At 48.7% G+C, this 20,752-nt stretch overlaps 1 protein-coding gene across 3 annotated transcripts; it reads right to left on the bottom strand.

The window, feature by feature from the left end:
- Positions 1 to 10,960: 10,960 nt before the first annotated feature.
- Positions 10,961 to 19,656, bottom strand: THNSL2 (threonine synthase like 2). Of its 3 annotated transcripts, XM_074865013.1 has the most exons (9): positions 19,508 to 19,656; positions 18,677 to 18,904; positions 17,786 to 17,980; positions 17,367 to 17,519; positions 16,427 to 16,657; positions 15,416 to 15,564; positions 12,590 to 12,715; positions 11,513 to 11,652; positions 10,961 to 11,389 (listed from the first exon to the last, which is right to left on the bottom strand). In XM_074865013.1, the coding sequence occupies exons 2-9, from the start codon at positions 18,897 to 18,899 to the stop codon at positions 11,161 to 11,163; spliced, it is 1,446 nt and encodes a 481-aa protein (XP_074721114.1). In that variant the 5' UTR covers positions 18,900 to 18,904; positions 19,508 to 19,656; the 3' UTR covers positions 10,961 to 11,160. The 3 variants fall into 3 exon arrangements, with proteins under 3 accessions (XP_074721114.1, XP_074721115.1, XP_074721113.1); XM_074865014.1 differs by lacking the exon at positions 18,677 to 18,904 and having other exon boundaries at positions 19,508 to 19,650; XM_074865012.1 differs by lacking the exon at positions 19,508 to 19,656 and having other exon boundaries at positions 18,677 to 19,152.
- Positions 19,657 to 20,752: the final 1,096 nt, after the last annotated feature.

Raw genomic sequence — 20,752 nt, forward strand, 5'->3', positions numbered from 1 at the left:
CCATCAAAGCAGGAGGCACATTCCTGAGGTCTGACCCAGTGCGGCAAAGTCAAGGAAAGGTTCTCACTGAACTCAACGGACACTGGACCTCAGCCACCACACTTACATATAGCCAAGATTTATTTATTATTTTTCCCCATGGTTTTATCCCGCCAGGGCTCTGTCTCATCCTGCAACGAGGAAGTCAAATTTATCCTACAGAGTCATTTTAACACAAAAGATAACCAAATATATATAGTTAGAAACATTACCATGTATGTATATATATAAAACACATGTATATTATATATACATACAAATAACTTCTTAAATGAGAGGCCAGCATAAAAAACAATCAGAGTAAACACTGTAATAATTCTAATTATGCAACATATTCTGTCTAACATATTTGTTTTTAATGGTAGTCATTTTAATAGCTCTAAGGCCCTGAATTAGTCCAATATGTTCTTAACTACGTTCACTTTAAATACAAATGTTAATGACTTTTCCAGAGGGTCCAGCGCCCTGGATGAGCTTGCTGCACACCAGTATATTCTCCTTAACATGTTTACTTTTAATAACAGGTTTAATGATGCACTCGGGGCCTAATAACTGCGTTTAGTCACAAAGAGAAAAACCAGCTACAAAATACTTTCTCTAAAAACTAGGCTACAGGGGATTGCCACGCCGTTTTAAAGCCACACCAGCCATCCTTTAATGTGCCTCTACGTATTTCAGCTCTGCCTGCATGCGCGCTGGAGACCCTGGCCACAGATAAGCAGCTCTATGGATTTTTGGAGTCAGTTTTGGGGTGACCCAGGGACCCTGTGCAGTGGCCAAACTGTTTCGAGTGAAGGACCACCACCAAATGTGGCCTCACCTCCTCCCCGCTGCGATGCTTGGTGGTTGGATCTGGGGAGATGCATGGGGCGGGTTTCAAAGAAGGGTGTTCCTGGGCTCTGACGGAGGCATCCCAGGGCTCTCACTGACGTCGCTGGCAGAGATGTGCCAAAGGGGAGCGTGTTTGAAAAATCACACCCACCATACATTAAAAAAAAAAAAAAAAAAAAAAAGAAACACCAAAAAACCCAACAACAACAAAACCCCAACTCCTACGTTTAGCTTTACAAGAGCTAGAAACACAATCAAATTAAGAGGCAGGAGGCAGCTGCTCTCTGCTTTTGTGCCCAGATCAACCCGTTCCCACGAGCCCACAGTCCAGCCAGCTCCACTCACGTCTCGGCCCTCCCAGCTGGGGCTGGGGGCAGGCAGGACCCCCTGGGCACACCCACCCCAGCAGAAAGGTGCTTTCAGCTCCCCAAAAGAGAGATTCACCCAGCAGTGCAGCTTGACAGGGCTTCGCTCTCCCTGGCTGTGTCCAGACCTGTCCAAGCCCAGACCTGCGTCCAGACCTGTGAAATCTCACGCACCGGGGAGATGCTTGGAGCTGCCTCTGTGACCTGCAGGCGTAGGACCAGCCCTACCCATCCCTTTCCATCCACAGTTTGAAGGGTCACCCCATGGGGTGTCACAGATGTCCCCAATGCGTGGCAGGCTGAAGCTACCCCAGGGGCAACACACTTGTCCTCCTGCATGGGAGCATTCTGGGGCGTGCATCTTGCACTGAAAAACCTTACGGATGGTCCTAAATATAACCACAGCAGACCTCACCAGACTTCAGTTCCAGTTGCATGAAAAACACTTGCAAGGCTTGAACCAGCTCTAATTTGTATACCTTCTGCCCCAGGGCCCGAGCGAAACAGGAGGGTGGAATCCAATAGCATGTTGTGCATAAAAAGATTATGCCAAAGATAACCTTATTGCTAATAATAACCCTGGAATCCGATCCTGTGAATAGGCCCTATTGAATGTTTGAACACAGGCATTCCTCGGTTAGGTTTTTCTGCCTACAAATATTTCGCTTGGGTCTTTAAATACTAATCACAGAATTCAGACGAAGGCTTTTTATCTTCAAAGTGCTGCATAAAAAAAATAAAATTAATTCATTAATCAAACATAATTAAAGGGCAGAAAATATGCCTTTTTCAAGTGCGGGGAGCCAACCAACGCAGCATGAAGCCATCGCAGGGACTCTGAGCATCTTTCCCACTGCGAACGTGATTTTCCCGGAGCGGCGCCCGGGCAGTAGCTTTGCTTGTTCCCAGCAGCTCCGCTCAAGCTGTCTTCCTGACATGTGTTAGGCTGTATGTCTGCCACGCAGGAAATAGGGTTTGAAGCTCACAGCCAGGAGCAAAAACTGAGATTGAGGCTTTAATGAAGCTGGGATTGAGTGGCTAGGGTGGTTCAGTGAAGCAGTAAATGCAAACACATTATCACCTGAGAACTTGCTCCAATTTCACACCAATTAACTAGGAATGAGAGAGGAGGGCTGGGGCTGGCTGCAGAGATGGCTGATAATCCCGTGAATGGGCAGAAATGGCTCGTATGCAGAGGCGCTTGTGCCAAAACGAGTTTGTTAGATAACGCCAGTCCCGGCAATTTTGTCTTGAGGAGCGAGCATGTCATTACTGGAGCTGCTTTTATTAGCAAATATTAAAAACATTTGCAGAAATACAGATGCCCGTGAGGGAAGTACGGGTGGAAAGTAATAAAGCAATAGCTGATTATTTTATTTCTCTGCCAATGCGTCATATAACAGGGGGAGGGAAGGGGCAGGGGGAGAGGGAGAAGAGGGCTGGGATGCGAAGGACTGCTGGTACAAAGCCGGCAGTTCATGGAGGAGAATATCTCAACCTCAAGGAGCCCCTCAGGGTAGTCAGCTCGGGATTTGGGGAGGGTTTGACATCTAACCCACCACCTGCAGATGTAGGTCTGAACCCCACAAGGAGGGCAGGGCGCATCCCCAAAACTCGCTTTGGTAGCAGTGGTGGGACCCATCCCCATCCCCTCTACCTGCACCCAGGAGCTGGTTCACCTTCTTGCATTTTAATTTTTAAGATATTTCCCTTTTTTCCTGATGGGATTATTTCCAGATTAGGAGGTAGGGTGGAAAAGGGGCAGCAATTTAGAGGAAGTGCTATTAAATGGATTGCTATGGATTAAGTACTAAAACAAACTGCATCCTCAGTGTGCTGGGCCCCACATCACCGCTTCCTTAACTGCTGGTTTCGATGTCTGCATGCAACCAGCCTGATCCTCCAAACCACACCAGCCTTGAGACGTCCTGCAATCAGCAGGTTGAACTCGAGCAATTTTTTGTATTTAGATGAAATCTTGTCTTCATTTTAAAACGCATCAGTGATAAAGAGGCTACTACAAATGCAAGGGCAAGAACCCTTTGCTGGGTTTCATGGTGATACACTGGACTGGTGAAGATCTCAAGAAAAACTGAGGCTTTGGTTGTTTTTCATATCTGGGCAGGAAATATTTGAGAGGTGGGGAGTTTCTCCTCTCCAGCTGTGGAAGGTGTCAGTACAAGGCAGGGAGGGCTCCTCATCCTCTTCAGGGCAGTCAGATGGATGAGAGTGAAGCCCTCCAGGCTCAGAACCAGGCACCACCGTTGCTGTTCAGCCGGGCTGGTCCTATCCATCAGAGGGATGTGAACAAACCACTTGAGCAGCATCACCTTAAACTATGGCAAAGCAACAGCCCGGCTAGCAAAACACACTGGTGCCCTTGGGCATGCAAATCTATATGGATTAACTTGGATGCTCTAATGCAGCATTTTGGAAACAGAAACCCTGGGGGAGGTCTGTGCCCTGAGAGGGCTCCTCAGTACTGTCCCAGCTCCTCTGTGTCAAGGCAGCACCCAGGAAGCCACGTTATCCCTGAGAGCCGGCCTGTCCTGCTCCACAGCAGGAAGCTCCAACAAAATAATTGCAAGAAAGGTGCAAACAGGGGAAAAGCGGTCACCATCTTCCTCTCACTCAATATTGAATTACTCCAGGTTATGAGAAGGACTGAGATATCTCTCTTTAACATCAGGAAGATGTTTTCTCTGGCCATGGAAGATGGAGAGCTAGTGAGGGACCAGGACAAACCGTAATATCCTAAAAAAAACAAGTATGGGACACCTCACTAAGAACCAAGGAGAGTGCCAGGGCTGGGTGAAGGTAACGCCTCATCTCTGGGCAAGGGGGGCCCTGGGTGCTTCCCTCCTTGCTGTGAGCCCAGTTTTCAGCATCTTGTTCACTTCAGGTGTGTGTTCCCTTCTGAACAGGCTTGGGAAAGAGGAAAAAACTGTGGCTTAAATGCCGTAGCAAGAGTCAGCACCTGCCGAGCCCCCTGCTGGGGGATGCTCACCCCTGGGGTGGGTGGAGCGGGTTGCTGGAGGGACCTCGTGCTCCAGCTGTTCCAGCCATGGGGAGTGGGGACCTGTGGTCCCTCCCTCCTTGTAGCATGCAAACTGCTCTCCCAAGCAGGAAAAACACTGCTAAGTGGCAAATCTCCCATACTATACACAACGGTGTGCCCAAGCCCCGGTGCAAATCCACAGGGCTCTTCCTGTCGGCTCTCTCCAGCCTGTAATTATCTTAAAGGCAACAATTAAAACTATTGAAACGCATGTGATGGGTTTAGGGAGCATAGCTTGGCTAATCCCCACAAGCATCCTGGAGGAGCGGAAGCGAGGAGCTCCCAGGGGCTGAATACTGGTGTTTTGCTGGGCAGGTAGGGACCAAGCGGAGCTGCAGAGAACTAAACTCAGGGAGAGGAGGTGACAGCAGCCCAGTCCCCAGCCAGTGTGGGACCCCAGGAGTCACCCACATGGCAGTGCCCAAGCTGGTGCCAAGGGCTGGGTGGGCTGCAGGAGGGTCTCCCCGGTCCTCACCCTATCTTGACGCTCCCCAGGATCATGCAGAAAGCCAGTGACAGAAAAGACCCCATCCTCAAAAGCTACTCTTTTGCTTAAAGTTCTGTTTGTAAACTTCAATGTCAAAAATGTCATCTTTCTTTTTCCGCGTCGGTCCAGGATCTAGCACAGCAAGTCCTGCTTCATTCCATATGTCAGATACCAAAATAATGCTGTGTTCAGACACAGCCCCTTCTGCCTTCCCCATCCTTTACTGCAGCATCTCACTGCTCTTTCATATTCATGTGCAGAAGGTCATGCGAACATCCACAATGCTCTCTGCTCAAGGAGTCCCAAAGCAAGAGCAAGGAGATGGATAGCAAAGAACTGCATGAAATATCAGTGTCCTCCTGTGCTCATCACTTCTTAATTTATTTTTTTTCCATTATTTTTGCTATTGTTCTGAAAGCATCACCCTCCTGAAGCCACGTTATATGTGATTTTCCACTCTGCTTTCTTTAAGAAGCAGCTTCTAAACTACCCTAAAAATGCTAAACAGGGAACTAGAGAGCAAAAAAGAGAACACAAACTCTTTGTTCTCAGTATCTTGTGATCTTAAAGTGCTCAGGGTGATTTCAGGGATGTCAGGGCAAGGACAGAGTCACACAGGGCAGCCACTGGCCGCTGGCTCCTCTCTTTTCTGGCCCTCTTGCTCCAGTAAGGCAACACTTTTCCTCTCCTCCATATCACCTCTTTTGTGATATGGTGTTTTAAAGATTTTTAAAATTTCCAAAATTTCTAAATTTATTTCCTTTCCAAAAACTCAAACACAATTATAACTATTTGGACTAAAACTGAGTCATTTTGACTTTAAAATATCTTTTTTTAGCTCAAAATATTTTTTTTTAAGTTCTGCTCAAACTTAGCTCATTTTTGGTGGGACAAAGTCTTTTGTTACAATACAAACAAATTCAAATTCCTTTTTGATTAAATATGAATGCAAGCTAGCTTTACTTTCTGCCTTTTTATTTTCTTCTTTTCCCTCTCATTTCTCTCCCTCATTTTAAAAATGCAGATAATTGGGAAAAATCCTCTTCTGAACCATGTCTGCTGCTCTTAACAACCCCAAAGATGATCCCAGCCCTGTGCTCCCTTTGTTGGGGAAGGAGCCTGCAGAGGGTCCTGGACGCCCTCCCATGGGTACCTGTCTGGCTGCATCAAAACCACAGGACAGACCCAGCCATGGGACTGGGGGACAGAAAAACCCATGGCAAATCCATCCTCAGGTTGATAGGACTCCAAGAGGGCCATGGGTGTTTTCTGAAAAGTGTGGGGAGCCATCAAGGCAGAGGAGCATCATTCAGGGTGCCTGAAGGGCTGTGCTGCCCCAGATTGGGGACCCCCTTGCAGGCAGGCAATGCGTCTGCTTTATGTTCTCTGTATATTTATTATACATACGCTACAGATCTCAGGTTATAAATTACACAAATGCATCCTTAAATGTTTCCATTCAAAAAAATACATATGTGCAGCTGTTGAACATGCTCCCCACTGTCTTTGCCACAGTGAAACTCTTCATTTTTGTCGTCTGTTGAGAACCGGGTCTAACTACAGGCTGACATGTGGATTTGGGGTACCAGCAGGAGCTGCTTCTATTCCCCCATACACCTCCTCTCCTCCCTACCATGCTCCCCGCAGCAGCAGTGGGACAGAAATCTGTCTCTCATGGCTCAGCTCTGACCAGGACGTCCTCCAAGCGAGCTGCATCTTCCCCCACAACTCTTATAAGTGATAGAGCAGACGGGCAGTGTCTCTTCATGTATTTATTGATTAACAGCAACATTTTAGATAAGTGAAGTCCAGTTGCCTTTGAGGACAGGAATAACATTGAGTGTAGGTGTCATTCAGCACTGCAGGCATATGGTAAATTTTTTTGGGGGGTTGCTTTTCATCATGTGAGCATCTGACTTTTTTATTTGCATTTCTAGAGGGCTTTAATGCTGAGTTTCTATTTGAAGCCGGGTTGGTGAGAGGGCAGCAGGGCTGGTGGGAGCTCAGGTTTCCCAGGGAAGCACACCCTGCACTGGGAGATTAATATTGACCACGGGAGCAGCACAGGGATAGGGATTTACAGCAGTGCCTGGTTTTTCACAGCAAAGGTGAAAAAAACTGGAGAAACCAAGAAGCAAGTGAGAAGGATGGACTCCTATCTCCAGATCTTCAGATTGAGATGTTCATAAGCCAACAAGTTGCTGGGCTCAATGAACGCAGCAGAGTGATGTTCAAGAGACTGTGTTGTGCCGGAGATCAAACAAAGTGATCTCCTCTGCCTTTAAAATGTATGAAGTTGCAAGATCTTAAGGGCATATAAACTTACTTTGATTGCAGGGCTGGGATCTTGGAAGTCGCATTCCTTTAGTTTCCTTGAGCTGGTTGCTTTCCCCATGAAGGACATGCACAGGGTGGTGAGTTTTCAATGGAAACTGGTTTTGCCTCATTTTCCACTTCTCTCCTGCTACAAGGAAAGAAGTGCAGAGCTCCGGAGGCCTGCCTGCCTCTTTCTATGCAGACAGAAAGGGCTGGGTGTCTGTGTTTAATTACAGCCTGAAAGAACTGCATTTAAAAGACAACAGCAAGCTATTTAATTAATACTTATCATTAGCACACATAGGAATGCCTAGCAGCAAATTGCAACAACAAAGCAACTGCTTTTTTTTTTTTTTTCCTTGCACTTGGGATAAATTAATTTTAAAAAAGAGTAAACAAACCATTTGCACCAGATTGGAGATGACTTTTTATGGAGTGGAGTACTGGAATAGTAGATAGTACCCTAGGACAGCAGAGATCTATAAGAGCAGGCTTTTCAATCTCCACCTCTCCTGGCCAAGAAGCTTATCTTCATCTATCCATCTATCTATCTTTCTATCTCGGCATTTACATTGGGCTCATCCCCATGTCTGAGCGCCTACTTGTCTTCATACCTGTCCATAAATTACATGGTGCCCCCGGGGCATTATAAATAATAATTCAACTCCTAAACCTTCAGAACACTGTTTTAAAGCATTGGCTTATAATTCATGTTGCGGACTCCTCCTCCCAGCCCATAAAGGCAATGCTGGAGCTGGACGTGATGCCCCGGTCAGTGGAGGAAATGCCCCAAAATTAGTTCCTTGGGTGGGAGGGATGGGGTGAGTGGCCACGAGTTGGAAGATGGGGATGGGCATTGTGGCAAAGCACGGGGGAAGGCTGGACTGCTCTGTTTGTGGGAAATAGCATCCTCATCTACAGACCATTGGGGATTTCTATATCCCCCTGAATTTTAGTTCATCCAGCGCTGCAGACAGCCAGTCATCCCATGTTCCCCTTTAATTAATAACACTATTAATGGTTCTATTAATGGTTGGAGCGATGATCCATAACATATCTCTGATGATGATGTCTCCATGGGGTGCAATGCCAGTTGACAATTGCTGGCTTGGAGGCAGATGGCTTGAAGGGTAGACCCCACGTGTAGACCCCGGACAGACCCCAACCCACGCCAGGACGGGCGCCCCAATCCCTTGTTGGATATGCCAACAGAAGACTACAGGACAGCAAGATGCTTTGGTACATGTGAGCTATTAGGTAGAAACCTCCAGCAGAGCCATGGAGGACCCTATTCCTCTATCCCAGTACATAGCATTTCCAACCCAACACGTTGAATCTTCATCCCAACACATTACTTTCTCCTTGAGGTACATAGGTATTAGGAACACATCCAAGCCATGTCCCTCAATGTGAAGGGTGTCCTGACCTCTGGGGGAACATGGGGTCTCCGTGGAGGATGGTGGCTGGCTCATGGGCATCACTGTCTCCTGGATCACATGGGTCGGATCTGCTCAGAGTGAGGGACCTGAAACTGGAATTTTTGCTGGAGAAAAGCGTGAGCAGTTGATGTATGAGATGAATTATTTCACAAGTCTGGCCTGGATTTGTGATCAGCTCTGGAAGGAGCAGAACTAATATATCGTGAACCTTGGGAGTATGTCAAGCTGCCAGAGCACACAGCCATGCATCAAAGTGTCGGGTGGGGAGGTACCACCTTTCTGCATGAATTTCCTCCCTCCGTTTTCCATCTTTTCATCAAACAAAGTTGACCTTCCCTTTCAGTCGGAGACCTGAGGGGCGAGCAGAGCCCTGAGCACCCATTTTGGGGCCGAAGTGGGAGCTCCCAGTGTGGGAGCAGCCTGGGTTGACACAGTCCCCAAGCAGATGGGGGGACATGGCATGGCCACCAGGCCAGGTTCACCCCCACATCCCAGGCACCCAGGCTGCCATGCGCAGCTGTGCATTGCCCTCTGCGGGAGCATGGCCGCCCTGCAAGCCGAGCCTGTCTGCTCCTTCTGCCTCAGCATCAGGCATGAAACAGGCTTTTCCTGCTGGGCTTCTGCCCCAGAAATCACAGAGAGAGTTTTCGTAGTGTCCTGCCCAAAAAAACATCTGGTTTGGACTGGAGGAGAAGCAGCACCCTCACCCCATAGGGGTATCCTCAGAGATGGCTGAGAATTAAACCCCTTTTCACACCGCATGGGCATCGTCTGAAGTGAGGCTGGACCCTTTACCCATCCTACTGCTTCAGGGCACTGGGATGGGAGCGTGGGATGTATCTGCCGTGCTTTCTGCTTGCAAAACACACCAGGGCTTTGACAGGCTGCAAACTCAGCGCCACTCGCCCCGTTCTTCCCCATGCTCCCCAGCCAGAGATCTGGGTCCAGCCCCTCTTCCCCACCTCCTGCTCCAGCCCTGGCCAGCAAGCTGGATTTGCAACCTCTCACTTGGATGTGGAGCTAGGTGTAATTTTAAGCCTCTCCCCCCTTGCAGGGTGTCTTAAGCTATGATTAAGAGCTAAATTACAACTGGGCAGCTGTCCCTGGCTGAGAACCGCAAGATTTGGAGAGGCAGCTATTAAAGGTGGTGGAGTGCAACGAGTACAATGTGTGCATCAACAAAAGTGGCAGCCGATCGCGGGGGTCAAGTGAGATCAGGGGGGTTTCTCATTGGCACCACCAGTGACTTGCTACACCATCCGCCAGTGCAAAGTCATCCTTTGGGGGAAGGTTATTCCTGAGAACATGGCTGTGTTGCTGCTTAAATAAGAAGTATTTTGCTGGACAGTTTGGCTCTTAAAGAGGGGTGAATGATGGCCTTGTGAAACAGCAGACTTTTCCTGGAGCCCACCACCATCTTCCTCCCAACTGCTCGATCCATGCAACTAGTAGAGATGTTAGCATTAAAAGCATCCAGCATCTAAGTGCTGTGGTTTTTTACATCATTTTCAACTAAGTTGTTTCCCTCATCCCTGTTAATTGGGATGGGGCAGCCTCGGCCCCCACCTTGGAGGAGGCACAGGTCCCTCCTCTCCTGCAGGGTATCGGTGGGATGGAAGGAGGCGGCATGGGGCCGGCTGTGCTGGGGGGAAGACGAGGAAAAGGCTGCGCAGGTGCCAGCAAGGCAGCTTGCAGCCCAGGCAAAGCTTCCCACTCTTCCCGCACATTCTGCAACATCCCATGCTGATTCACTTCACAGAACTTACTTTTGCCCTGCTAAATGCCACTAAACCTTCAAATTAATCCTCCCATTACAGGACTTCCTTTGATGTCAAAGGCGGAATTTTTTTGATGGCAAAGGGGGATTTTTCCCCACTGGTGTAATTATTCCTATTGTTTTTCCCCCCTTTTTAGGCACAAGAGATTCCTGCCAGATGCTTGACTTGTGGAGGCAGCTCCCACATGAGGTATTTATATATTTATATGTATATGATGGGAACGTGGTATTGAAAGACCTAAAGTTTCAGACAGAAGATAAGGGGAATTTCCCATTTCCTATTTGTTTCAGTGGAAGTTGCCCAGGAAGAGTCTGCAGCAGAACTGGGACCAAAAGCTGCAAGACACGGCACTGGAAAGTAGCTCCTTAAGATAAACATGTCCAGGGAAAACATCTGCTATTTAACACTGAGCAAGTTTCAATGGCTGAGAATGATCCCTGGCAATGTTTAAATTACAGGGATGGGTAAAGTAGATCCACTCCAGCCCTGCATGTGTTTTCCATTGAGCACCACATGTGCTACTGGGATTGCTGGGCTGAACATCCCAGCACTGGGTCAGAGTTGCTGGGTAACGCTCAGGAAGCTGGCAACTGGGGGTAGTGCTAAGGGAGCTTTCTGTAATAGCTACTAATGATGGAACAGGAGGGTTTATTCAGTTTCAATCATTTTTTATTAATTACTAGGAAAAAAGGGGATATGATTGCAGAGCTCTTTACTGAAAATGTTATGAAATAGTCTATATAATTCAACAGCTAAGTGTGTTCTTGCTTGCATGGAGAACGTAGGCTCCTCTCCCAGCATAACCTGGGGCTGTCCTGGAGGCATTGGCCAGCCGTGCCCTGGTAGTTCAGGTCTGTGTGACTCCCTGCCCAGCGATCCCCCGCCGCTGTGCCGTGGCTTCAATCTGCTCCCGGAGCACCTGTGCCCAGTCCTGCCCCCGCTCCAGGGGAGTGGACCTGCTCTCCATCGCCATTAAGGCAGTGATTTCAGGGGGGAGCTGGGGAACCAAGCCAGCTCGGAGCAGGGCATCCTGAAATTTGGCTGCGGAGGCTGGAGCTAAGCAACACCGGGGAATGCTGCAAAGGAAAGAAAAGAGAGAAAACTTTTGATGTAAGCGAGCCCTGAGATGGAGATGCTGCAGGAGCAGAGAGAGAAGTGATGCTCTGGTCCCCAACACTCCCAACCATGGCTGTCCTTACCCATCCAGCTGCAAGTAGTGGTAGTGAGCAGCCACGGCAGAGTGGGGGCACAGCAGGTAGCAGTTTTCCTCCCAGCAGCGCTGCATGGCTCCCACGATGTCCTCATCAGAGGCTGAGCATGAGCGTAGAGTCTCAGAGAGCTGCAGCCATGGGGGAAACGGAGGTTTGCCCATGGCATCATCACCCCACATGTTCCAAGGCAGGCTTGTGCCACGAGCACTCAGCAAAGCACTTCAAAATAGGGAGGCTGGAGGATGGAGTTTGCCAGGGACTGAAGGAAAAAGGGTTTCTGCTGCAACCAGGGGATGAGGCACTGCTGGAAATGGCCACGGGGCCAGGGTGCAAGTGAGGGCTTTCCATTCCCAGGTGCTGGGACCATGGATGGAGAGGAGCCAAGACAGCTCCTCAGCTCTGTGCCGCTATTTGCATGCTCCAAGGGAGTTTCTGAGGGCTTGTAAAACCCACCTCAGTGTAATAGCTCTTCTTTCTTTTAATAAAGAAATTTTTTAATATTTATTTTGCTGCTGTGCAAGCAGGCACCGGGCAAAGGATGCTCAGTGGGGGACAGCACCTGTTGGATGGGAAGAGGTAGGACTTTGGATCTTACCCAAAGAGCCTTGCAATTCAAAGTTTGGTTTTATCTTGTATTTCTCTCTGCTTTGTGTTCGTGCTCCCTTTTGCCACAACACCGAGGCTGAAGTGCAGCACCGAACCCAGCAGACCCGCTCCCAGGTACCATGCTCAATTTGTGCCAACACTCACATGCACAGCCAATGCTGGCACTGGAGTGGCCAAGGACAGGGTGGTTTCACATTCTACTTAAATAATTGTAGGCATTTTGTAATTAGTTTTGCAAAGAAGAAAGAGGTTTCTTTTAAAAAACATTTTTGGAAAGGGGTTTTTAACATCTCTATGCACATGCATTGATATAAAACTTCTGCTCTGGCCTCACGCTTAAATTTTTGGTTTGAAACTCTTCACTATGATTTTTTTATTCTGAAAATGAGTTGAAAACAACTGGTGGAGGTAAATCTCCTTACTCATATGCACACGGTGCTGTGTGCATGAGGAACTGACCTTCTTGTGCAAATCCTCCGGTAGCTTGAGGCTTTTTGACACACTGAATCTCTCCATCAGCGTTTTCATCAGGCGGCTGTCAGAGCCCGAGAGCAACCAGAGGATTCTCTCCATGTTGTAAGGCTCCTGGGATAACAAAACAGTAGGTGAGCAATGGAAATTCAAGCGTCTTTCTTGGGGGGAGAGCACCTGTGTGGATTCTCTGATGTCTAATTAGCGTTAAGGTCCTACTGCCGCGTTTTTCTTGGTGGAAGCTGGGGTGGGCTTTGTGTCTTCCCCCTGCATACCTACATCCCAAGACAAGTCTTTAGGAAGACAACGTCCTTCAGACCTCTGACCTGTCAGGGCAGTCTGGCAGTGACCATCAGATTAAAAAAAAACCTAATGAAAGGACGACTGATAAATCAAAGGTGTGACCGCATCTGTAAAATCACCTTGAGGAGCCCAGGTTAATAACACACCGTGCATTTGAGAACCAGAAATATCCAGCTGTTTACTCAGTGTTGCAGATGCTGCTGTGAGTCACCCAGCTTCCGTGTGACTTAATGAGACACCCAGCTCCCTTCAGGGCTGACCGATAACCTTTATGAACATATAAGGCACACATAGGGCCTGACTGGCCTGTATGGATATGTAGCAATCCGTGTTGCAACACTGCAGCAAAACTCGGTGCAAGACCATACAGGAGGGTCCCAAATCAACTTCACTGCTCACTGCCTCATTCCTGCCTGCTCACCAAGAAACATTCATCCAGGTGGTTTGACCAAGATACCTTGCAGGGACAGACAGGACAAGGGGCACCGACTACCAAGTCCTCATCACATCTGTGTCCAAGTACTGGTTTTGGATGAGCTCTTTATACCTTTTAGCAGCTGACAGTGCCTGTGACCTTTTGTCCCTCCATTCTGACTCTACCTTGGCGAGTCATCAGGACTTACTCAGACTTTCGTGTCCTTATCTGGGTGGCTTGTGGCCCCCGTCCTGTTCTTCATCTTCCTACCATCATCTCCCAGAGCCTCCAGCCTATAATCTTCAGTCTAGTCTGGGTGTAGCCTGCCCTCTGGTTTAGGGTGTCCCGTGTTTTAGGCTGTCCTCTGCCTCCCAACCTGGCTGTCCTGAGAAGCTACGTGTCAGCATGCCTGGACTTCGATGACCTGCTACTGACACCCCTTCTCCTGCCCTTCCTTCTGCTGCTTCCACATCCAGACCTTTCCCTTCACCCTCCATTCATACAAGCCTTATGGCTTCCACTACAGATCATTACATTGACACCAGTAAGTCAAACTGGGCCAGGACACTAGTGCAAGCACTGACCTTGCCATTTAAGTTATTACCCAGCTCTCCAGTCTGGTTTTGTCCCATGTCACTAGAGTTGTCCAGGAGAATGTTGAGGCCCAGTTTGGAGGACAGGTCATGCTGGGCACATGGACATGAACTGCGTGGTGATTCCTGACCTCAGGGCTGGAGAACAGCCCCTAGTTGGCTTTAGGTACTCCAAAGACACAGCATCTGCTAGGATTCTCCTGGGATTGCTCCTTACAAAGCTCATCCACACTAGAATTTCTGCTTCACTTTCAACTCTTCAGTTAGTGTCTAACCAGAAAGTTTTCTCTCCTTTAGCTTGGTCTGCAGAAGAGGGAACCTAAAGAGGTTGTGCACTGTTCATCCTTGAAGGTTTCCAGCACCTGACGGGACAAAGCCCTGAGCAACCCTGTCTGACCTCAGGGCTGACCCTGCTTTGAGCAGGTCCCAACTAGAGACCTCCTAAATTCCCCTCCAGTGCAGTGTGAATGATCTGTTGAGGTATGGAAATATTTGCATGGATGCTTCAGATGTGAGGTGAACAATGATGTTCCATGCAGCTGTGGAGAGGGATGTGCAGAGGGATATACCCATCCAGTTCCTGGGGAATCTCTGGACATCACTTCACCTGGCTACCTTCCCTCATGATCCTACAGTCTGGCACATGCTCAGGTGCCTCAGCAGACCAGTGTTACTAAAGGGACATGGGCCAAGAGAGCAGCCCAGCTACCCTTTGAGCTCTGAAGAGCCCCACAAATTCATGCCTTTGGAGGAAAGTCAAGCTGCAGACCACAGCAGCCTGGTGGTAGGGGCATAATGACTTACTGACTGCAGAGCATGTTCCTCTGGGCTCCCAGGTCCTCCTAGTGCATTTGTACAGCTTGGAAAACCCAGGTAGCTTAAGGCCACAGTGATACAACAGCAAGTGTTTCACACTTTGGTCACTTGTTTGCAAGCAGATCCAATCCCTGTAGATCACAGGGTAGGTATGAAATAGGAGTTATTTGCTTCCAGGTGTTTTGTTTCTGTACCTCCATGACTTTTCATTTCTGAGGCCTTTGCCTGCCTGCTGAGACTTGTTTTGCTCTGAGCAAGATGGCCATAGATGAGGCATTTCTTCTGGGCTTCCCTACCTTCTTCCTGGTCTTTTCTCTTGCTCTTGGTGGAGCCTTTCAGAAGCATCAACAAAGCCCTTGAGACATGATGGGATTTATAATTTTCTAAGTGTTAAATTTTGAGAAAACATCCCTCTTTTGCTAATGAAACCCCAGAAACTCAGCATTTAACAACGAAGATTACAATGTCAAGCCCTGAAAAGTGAGGAGGAAGGTGTGTGATCTATCTCAGCTCAGCAGTCTGCAGCATAAATTCTCGATATGAGTCACACCTCTTAATACATCACTGAGAGGCATTGCCAGTGGCAGAATTATGCTCTCATAAACCAGGTATAATGGAATACGAGGAAAAAATTATAAAAATATATAATATTTAGTATTTTCCCATTTTGTTCAACTCATTACATACCTGAATATCCATGGCTGATGCTAACGTAGACTTCACCCTCTCTGACAGTGAGAAATCTCCATATTGAACAGTCCTGTGAATGATGTCATTGCTGTTAACCACGGCAACAAGTCGAATTGGGAGACCCATTTTCTGGGCAATACAGCCAGCTAGGAAAAAAGTGAAAAATACATGCGTGCTTGGTGAAGAAACATTCGAAGGAGATTTAGCAAAGAAGTCATCGTATAAATTGTCTGAGCACACAGTTCAGGAACAGACACAAAAGGCATTCCCTAATGGACTCTGAGATATCTGTCTTTAATGTTTTAGTAGAGGACCAGATTATAAAATCCAGGGATGCAATGTTCCACCTGCCATCAAACACTGACCCTTGGGCACCTCCACGTTTGAAGATGGATGGACAGGGGACTGAGAGGTGAGGCAGCTGCTGTTCAAGCAAGAGAGATGAAGCTTTTGGGCTCCTGCAGGTTATTAATGCTGCCTCAGATGGGCAGCCTAGAAGTGCAACAAATGTAATTGAGTGCATGGAATTCTTTATTGCTTTCATAAGACAGTTGAACACCTATTTTGGGATTGAGGCAATCATATTTAGAAGGCCAGATTATGCAATTAAGAGTGGTTCTCCTGACTGCTCACTACCATGCAAACCAGAGTAGGACCAGGCAGGACTCCACACCTCTGTTAATGTCTCACTTAGGAAATCAGAGCCACAGTATTCTCCCTCTTTTCTGGATCAAACACATTCTGTCCTTTTCGAATGTGCCCATCCTCAAGATAGCTACAGCCATCATCAAAGGGTGGTTTGGGATTTTCTGCACCTTGCAAATCATCAGTGACACCTGAATGAGTAATAACCATATATGAGTAATAAAATGTAAGTGGTTCTGAAGAAATCCTACCAGAGAGTGGGTGTTTTAATAAATAGCAATATTCAGTATCTGCAAAGTGCTTTTAGTCCATAGGTCACAACACTCTCTCTCCTCCTTATCTAACCTATCTTTTTCCCTTCACCTGTGATATTTCCTCCTCCTCCTGTTGGCACAACAATTTCCACCACTGGCAGCGGGGTGATATCCAGGGACGGGGCACACTGAAAGTAAGCATAGAAGTGGTGTGCAATCTGCACCATAATCCTAGACCAATTGACCGAATTCAAGCTCATCAGATTGTATTTTCTGGCAAAATCAACATCGGCGAACAGTTCCTTGATCGGTTCATCGATTTCATCGCTGTTCCCATGAGCTGTCATAAAGGAGAAAGGAAAGATTAGATCTGCCAACATCAGCGCATTAAGCACAAGGTATTTCTGCTCAGAAATAGGGTCAGTCTCAAGCCCTGCGGTTTGCTGCGGTCAGGGGCGTCCTGAGCTGCCTGTCTGCCTCAGGGGCTGTACGAGCCGGGGGTTGAGTAGCACCACCTGGATGCCAGGTGGTTTCTGCAGACATTGGCACTCTGGGCTCTTGCTTATACCAAGTATATATTTGCCAGGAAAGCAAACACCTACATCCCCTGTGAGATGGCAGGGTGAGACCTGGCTGAGCAGAGGAGTCCATGGGACAGCTCAAGCACCCAGCGGTGACTCCTAACCATGGGGAGGGCACAGCAGTAGGGGATGGACCACCCGTGAAGGTGAGGGGACAGAGGGAAGGGGTGACTCTCAATCCTTTTAATGCCAAAATATGGTGCTGAATTCAGTGCAGCTAAACATTAACCACCTGCATGGAGGCAACTCTAATCTGTGGCTAAGAGAAAAGGAAGTCTTGCACCACGTGGTCATCAAACTGGGGACATCTGCTACAGTCTCCTGTTAGCCAGATGCCTGGGCATGGTGACCATGATGGCAATGAGCCAGCTGGCTGCAGCTGCTAAAGCCACAGTGCCCTGAGACTTTTAGGGTCATGGTTTTGACACAGTAGGGCCATAAAGTGGACAGTCCAACAGCAATGCCAACCAGTAAAGACGTGCACATTGTCTTCAATGACAGTGGTCATCTGAAGTTCTTGTATCTGGGTGCAGAACCCCTTGGGCAGTAGAACAAAGATGTCCATGTTCTTCTGTCCTCTTACACTTTCAATAGCCGAGCTCCCTGTGTCCCCCGAAGTCCCTGTTTCAAAGTGAGGGAGAACCAAAAAAAGCAAAAAATTGATGCATCAGTCAAACCTGCATAGCTGCACTTTAAGAAAAAGATGCAGAGATGCTCCATGAGATGTTTTTGACTAGAACAGCCATCCTGGCATTGCCCTGAGATCACCCACCAGTCATCCACGAGGCCATACTACCCTGGGACAAGTATGGGGAGGGCCATGGGATGATGGCTCTTGGGGTAAAGACCTGCTCAGAAATTTTACCCCCCCAAAGAGGCATACTCACCCACTAGAATAGTGACATGCTTCTGCTTTTTCTCCAAGAAGTACTGTAAAAACTGCCCTGTGCAGGACAAGGACAGATCCTTAAATGCGTAAGTAACCCCGTGCCAGAGCTCCAAAACATTCAGCCCATCTTTCAGCCTGGACAGATGGATGACATCCTTGTGTCTGAACCTGCTGAAGGCCCTGTCAATCAGGTCTAGAGGGAAAATTGTTAAAAGGATTGTTAGATTGGGTAGAGAAGTGTTTTTCTGACCCACAGCTTCCCACACCTTTGCTCTTCATGCTTCTGGGAAGCTTTCTGCACAACCAAAGACTCAGTTGTTGGAGAGGTGACAGATATCCAACAAGGGATTCTCAGTTATTAGGAGTAAACCAGCCTAGCTTCATTGCGTTTGATGGCAAATAACCCCAGGGGACACCCGACATAATCAGAGCAAACTGTTAAAATATAAAATACAGGAAACCCAAATTTTATCGTAATGTGCTGTTGAAACAGCGGTTGTAGCTGCCCTCTGGTGGACGCAATAGCTGTTAAGTGCTAAAAACATTAAAAATCAGATCTCTATGAGAGCATGGAGCAGCAGAAATCCCCGGTGGGAGGGCAGGTCTGGAGCCCAGCAAAGCAACAGGGTACCCCAGCAGCGAGCAGGGCCACAGCATCAGCTTTTGCTATTGCAATCACCAGAATCCCTATCTGCACACAGGGGACACCTTTTCCAGAAGGTAACAAGTCCCAGCAAGGTGACAGAGGAGAATAGGGTACAGAAAGGAGCAGGCAATGGTGCAGCAGGCTCCATCCTCTGGGGGCTGAGAAGAGGATAGGGTGAAGGCAGGCAGATGCATCCAAACACCCCCAAATCCTCATGCACATATTTGCGTGGTCGAGGCTCACCATTGAGCGTGCTCCGCGGGACCAGCTCGGCCGTGATGAAGAGGGAGCACAGCTCCTTCACCAGCTCCCGGTAGGACAGACGGCCCCACCTCCGCAGGGTGTCCCTGTCCAGCGAGGGGATGTGCTGGGGCATGAAGAGGCCCCCGTCAGGTGCGTAGCCAGAGAAGAGGGCTCCCTCGAAGTCGACGGCCCCTGTGCCTCCCCGCGTGCTGACATACTCCATGGGTGCTGGGGAAGCACCGCAATCACTGCCAGGGCACTGGAGCATCCCCCCCTCTGGGAACAGCCCTGCATCCCAAGCTGACACCCCATAAAACTTCCCATGTGGGCAGACAGAGCTCCTCAGGGAAGAAACCACCTCCTTCCCAAAAAAATTGTGGGGAGCTGGAGCAGCTATGGCCGGTGGAGGTCATACAGCGTTTTGCTGGCAGTGGAAACACTGCCCGGGACTTGTACCGAGGTGGCTGGAGCGTTCTTGTCCCTCTTTCCCTGCGCCCTTCCCACCCTGCCCCGGAGACACTTCCGAGACACTTCCCGGCCTGGGCAAAAGCCCCGACCGCGCAGAAGTCACTGCGCAAGCACGTCATGTCCCCTACAGGCTATTTGCAAAAGCTGGAGTTTTAAAATCTGAAAAAATAAATAAATAAAAGGAAATAGCTATGTTTTTAGAGCAGGTTGATTTTCTTCAAAGGGGTTAAACTAAGGAGAGGATTTAACTCAGCGTAGGAAGAGCCGAGCTAAATCCTCCGGATTCACGCAAATCCCACCAAGCAGCTGCCGGGAGAGGCCCCTTCTCGCCCCGATCCCCTGAACCCCCAAAGCCATTCCCACCTTGGGCACTTGGGCCAACGGTGCAGCCCCTCGGCACAGCACAGCACGGTTCGGCTCGGCACAGCCACCAGTCGCCTGACCCCACGCAGAGGCAGGAAAGCGGCCAAGCAACTCGCTGCCACTCACAACCCGGCCACCCTTTGCACTTGTGCTCACGGAAAACTTCTCCCCGTTGCAACCTGCCGATGTTCCCCTCGCCGCGGCGCAGCCGGCAGAGACGGCCGCCCTGCATCAAGCCCGGGAAGGGGAATATAAGGGAAAGAAGGAGCCAAGCTGCTGCTGGTGGTGCTGGACATCGGGGCAAGGGGCAGCAGGCACAAGCTGCAGCTGAGGAAGAGTCTAGTTAAATATTAGGAGGTAGCTTTTAACCATGAGGGTGATCAAGCACGGGGCATGGAGAGCCTGTTGTCTCCACTATAACTCAAAATTCAACTGCGGAAACACTGAGCCACCTGATTTAACTGGGAGGTTGGATTTAAATTTGAGATTGAATCTGCTTAAAGCAGTGTTTGGGTCAGAAATCTCCAGAGGTCCTTTCCAACCAAAATCAGTCTGCGATTCAGCTGTGCAAAGCCAAGTGTTCAGCTGGGCTGGGATGTCTTAACAGCCCCGTCCCACTGATGGGGAAACTGAGGCACAGAAAAGAGAGGAGGCACGTGCACAGCTGTGCAAAAAAACTCAGTTGTTCTTTGCAGGGAAGGGCTGTACATCACTTTTCCTACTTTTTAGTTTAATAAATAAGTGTTTTTTGAAGGGCAAAGTCAGCATAGGACTGGTGGCTGCACAGACCCGGGGTGCAGCACAGTGTGTGCTGCTGGAGCGTGTGCAGGGACTTCAGCCCAGGAAGGCAAGGTGCAGAGGTACAAAGGATGGCTGATAACAGTCAGCCACGAGTCAGGAAGCCCACGTCTGCGGTAAGGGACACATCATCTGCCAAAGCATCGGAGTCCGACCCAACACGCGTTGCTGGTTTAACTCTGGTGAGTAGCTGGAACCATGAGAAAAATTTCCAGAGTGGTCCAGTCCTTGCCTTGAGCACTGATGTGGAAACAGGCTGTTCTACACCCAACATCCAAAAAAGTTCTGCAAGCTCCTCAGCAGGAGGCAGAAGCTAAATTTCAGGCTCTGGGCAAAGTTGCCAGTGATGGGGTTGCTCAAGGTTAAACAGGGCAGCTGTAGCAGAGCAGGAAGCAAACAGCAGCTTTTTAATAATATGTCTGAGCTTACCCAGTGGGCCAGAGCACT

This window comes from Strix uralensis, chromosome 4, assembly GCF_047716275.1.
Source record: "Strix uralensis isolate ZFMK-TIS-50842 chromosome 4, bStrUra1, whole genome shotgun sequence".
Taxonomy (NCBI): Eukaryota; Metazoa; Chordata; class Aves; order Strigiformes; family Strigidae; genus Strix; species Strix uralensis.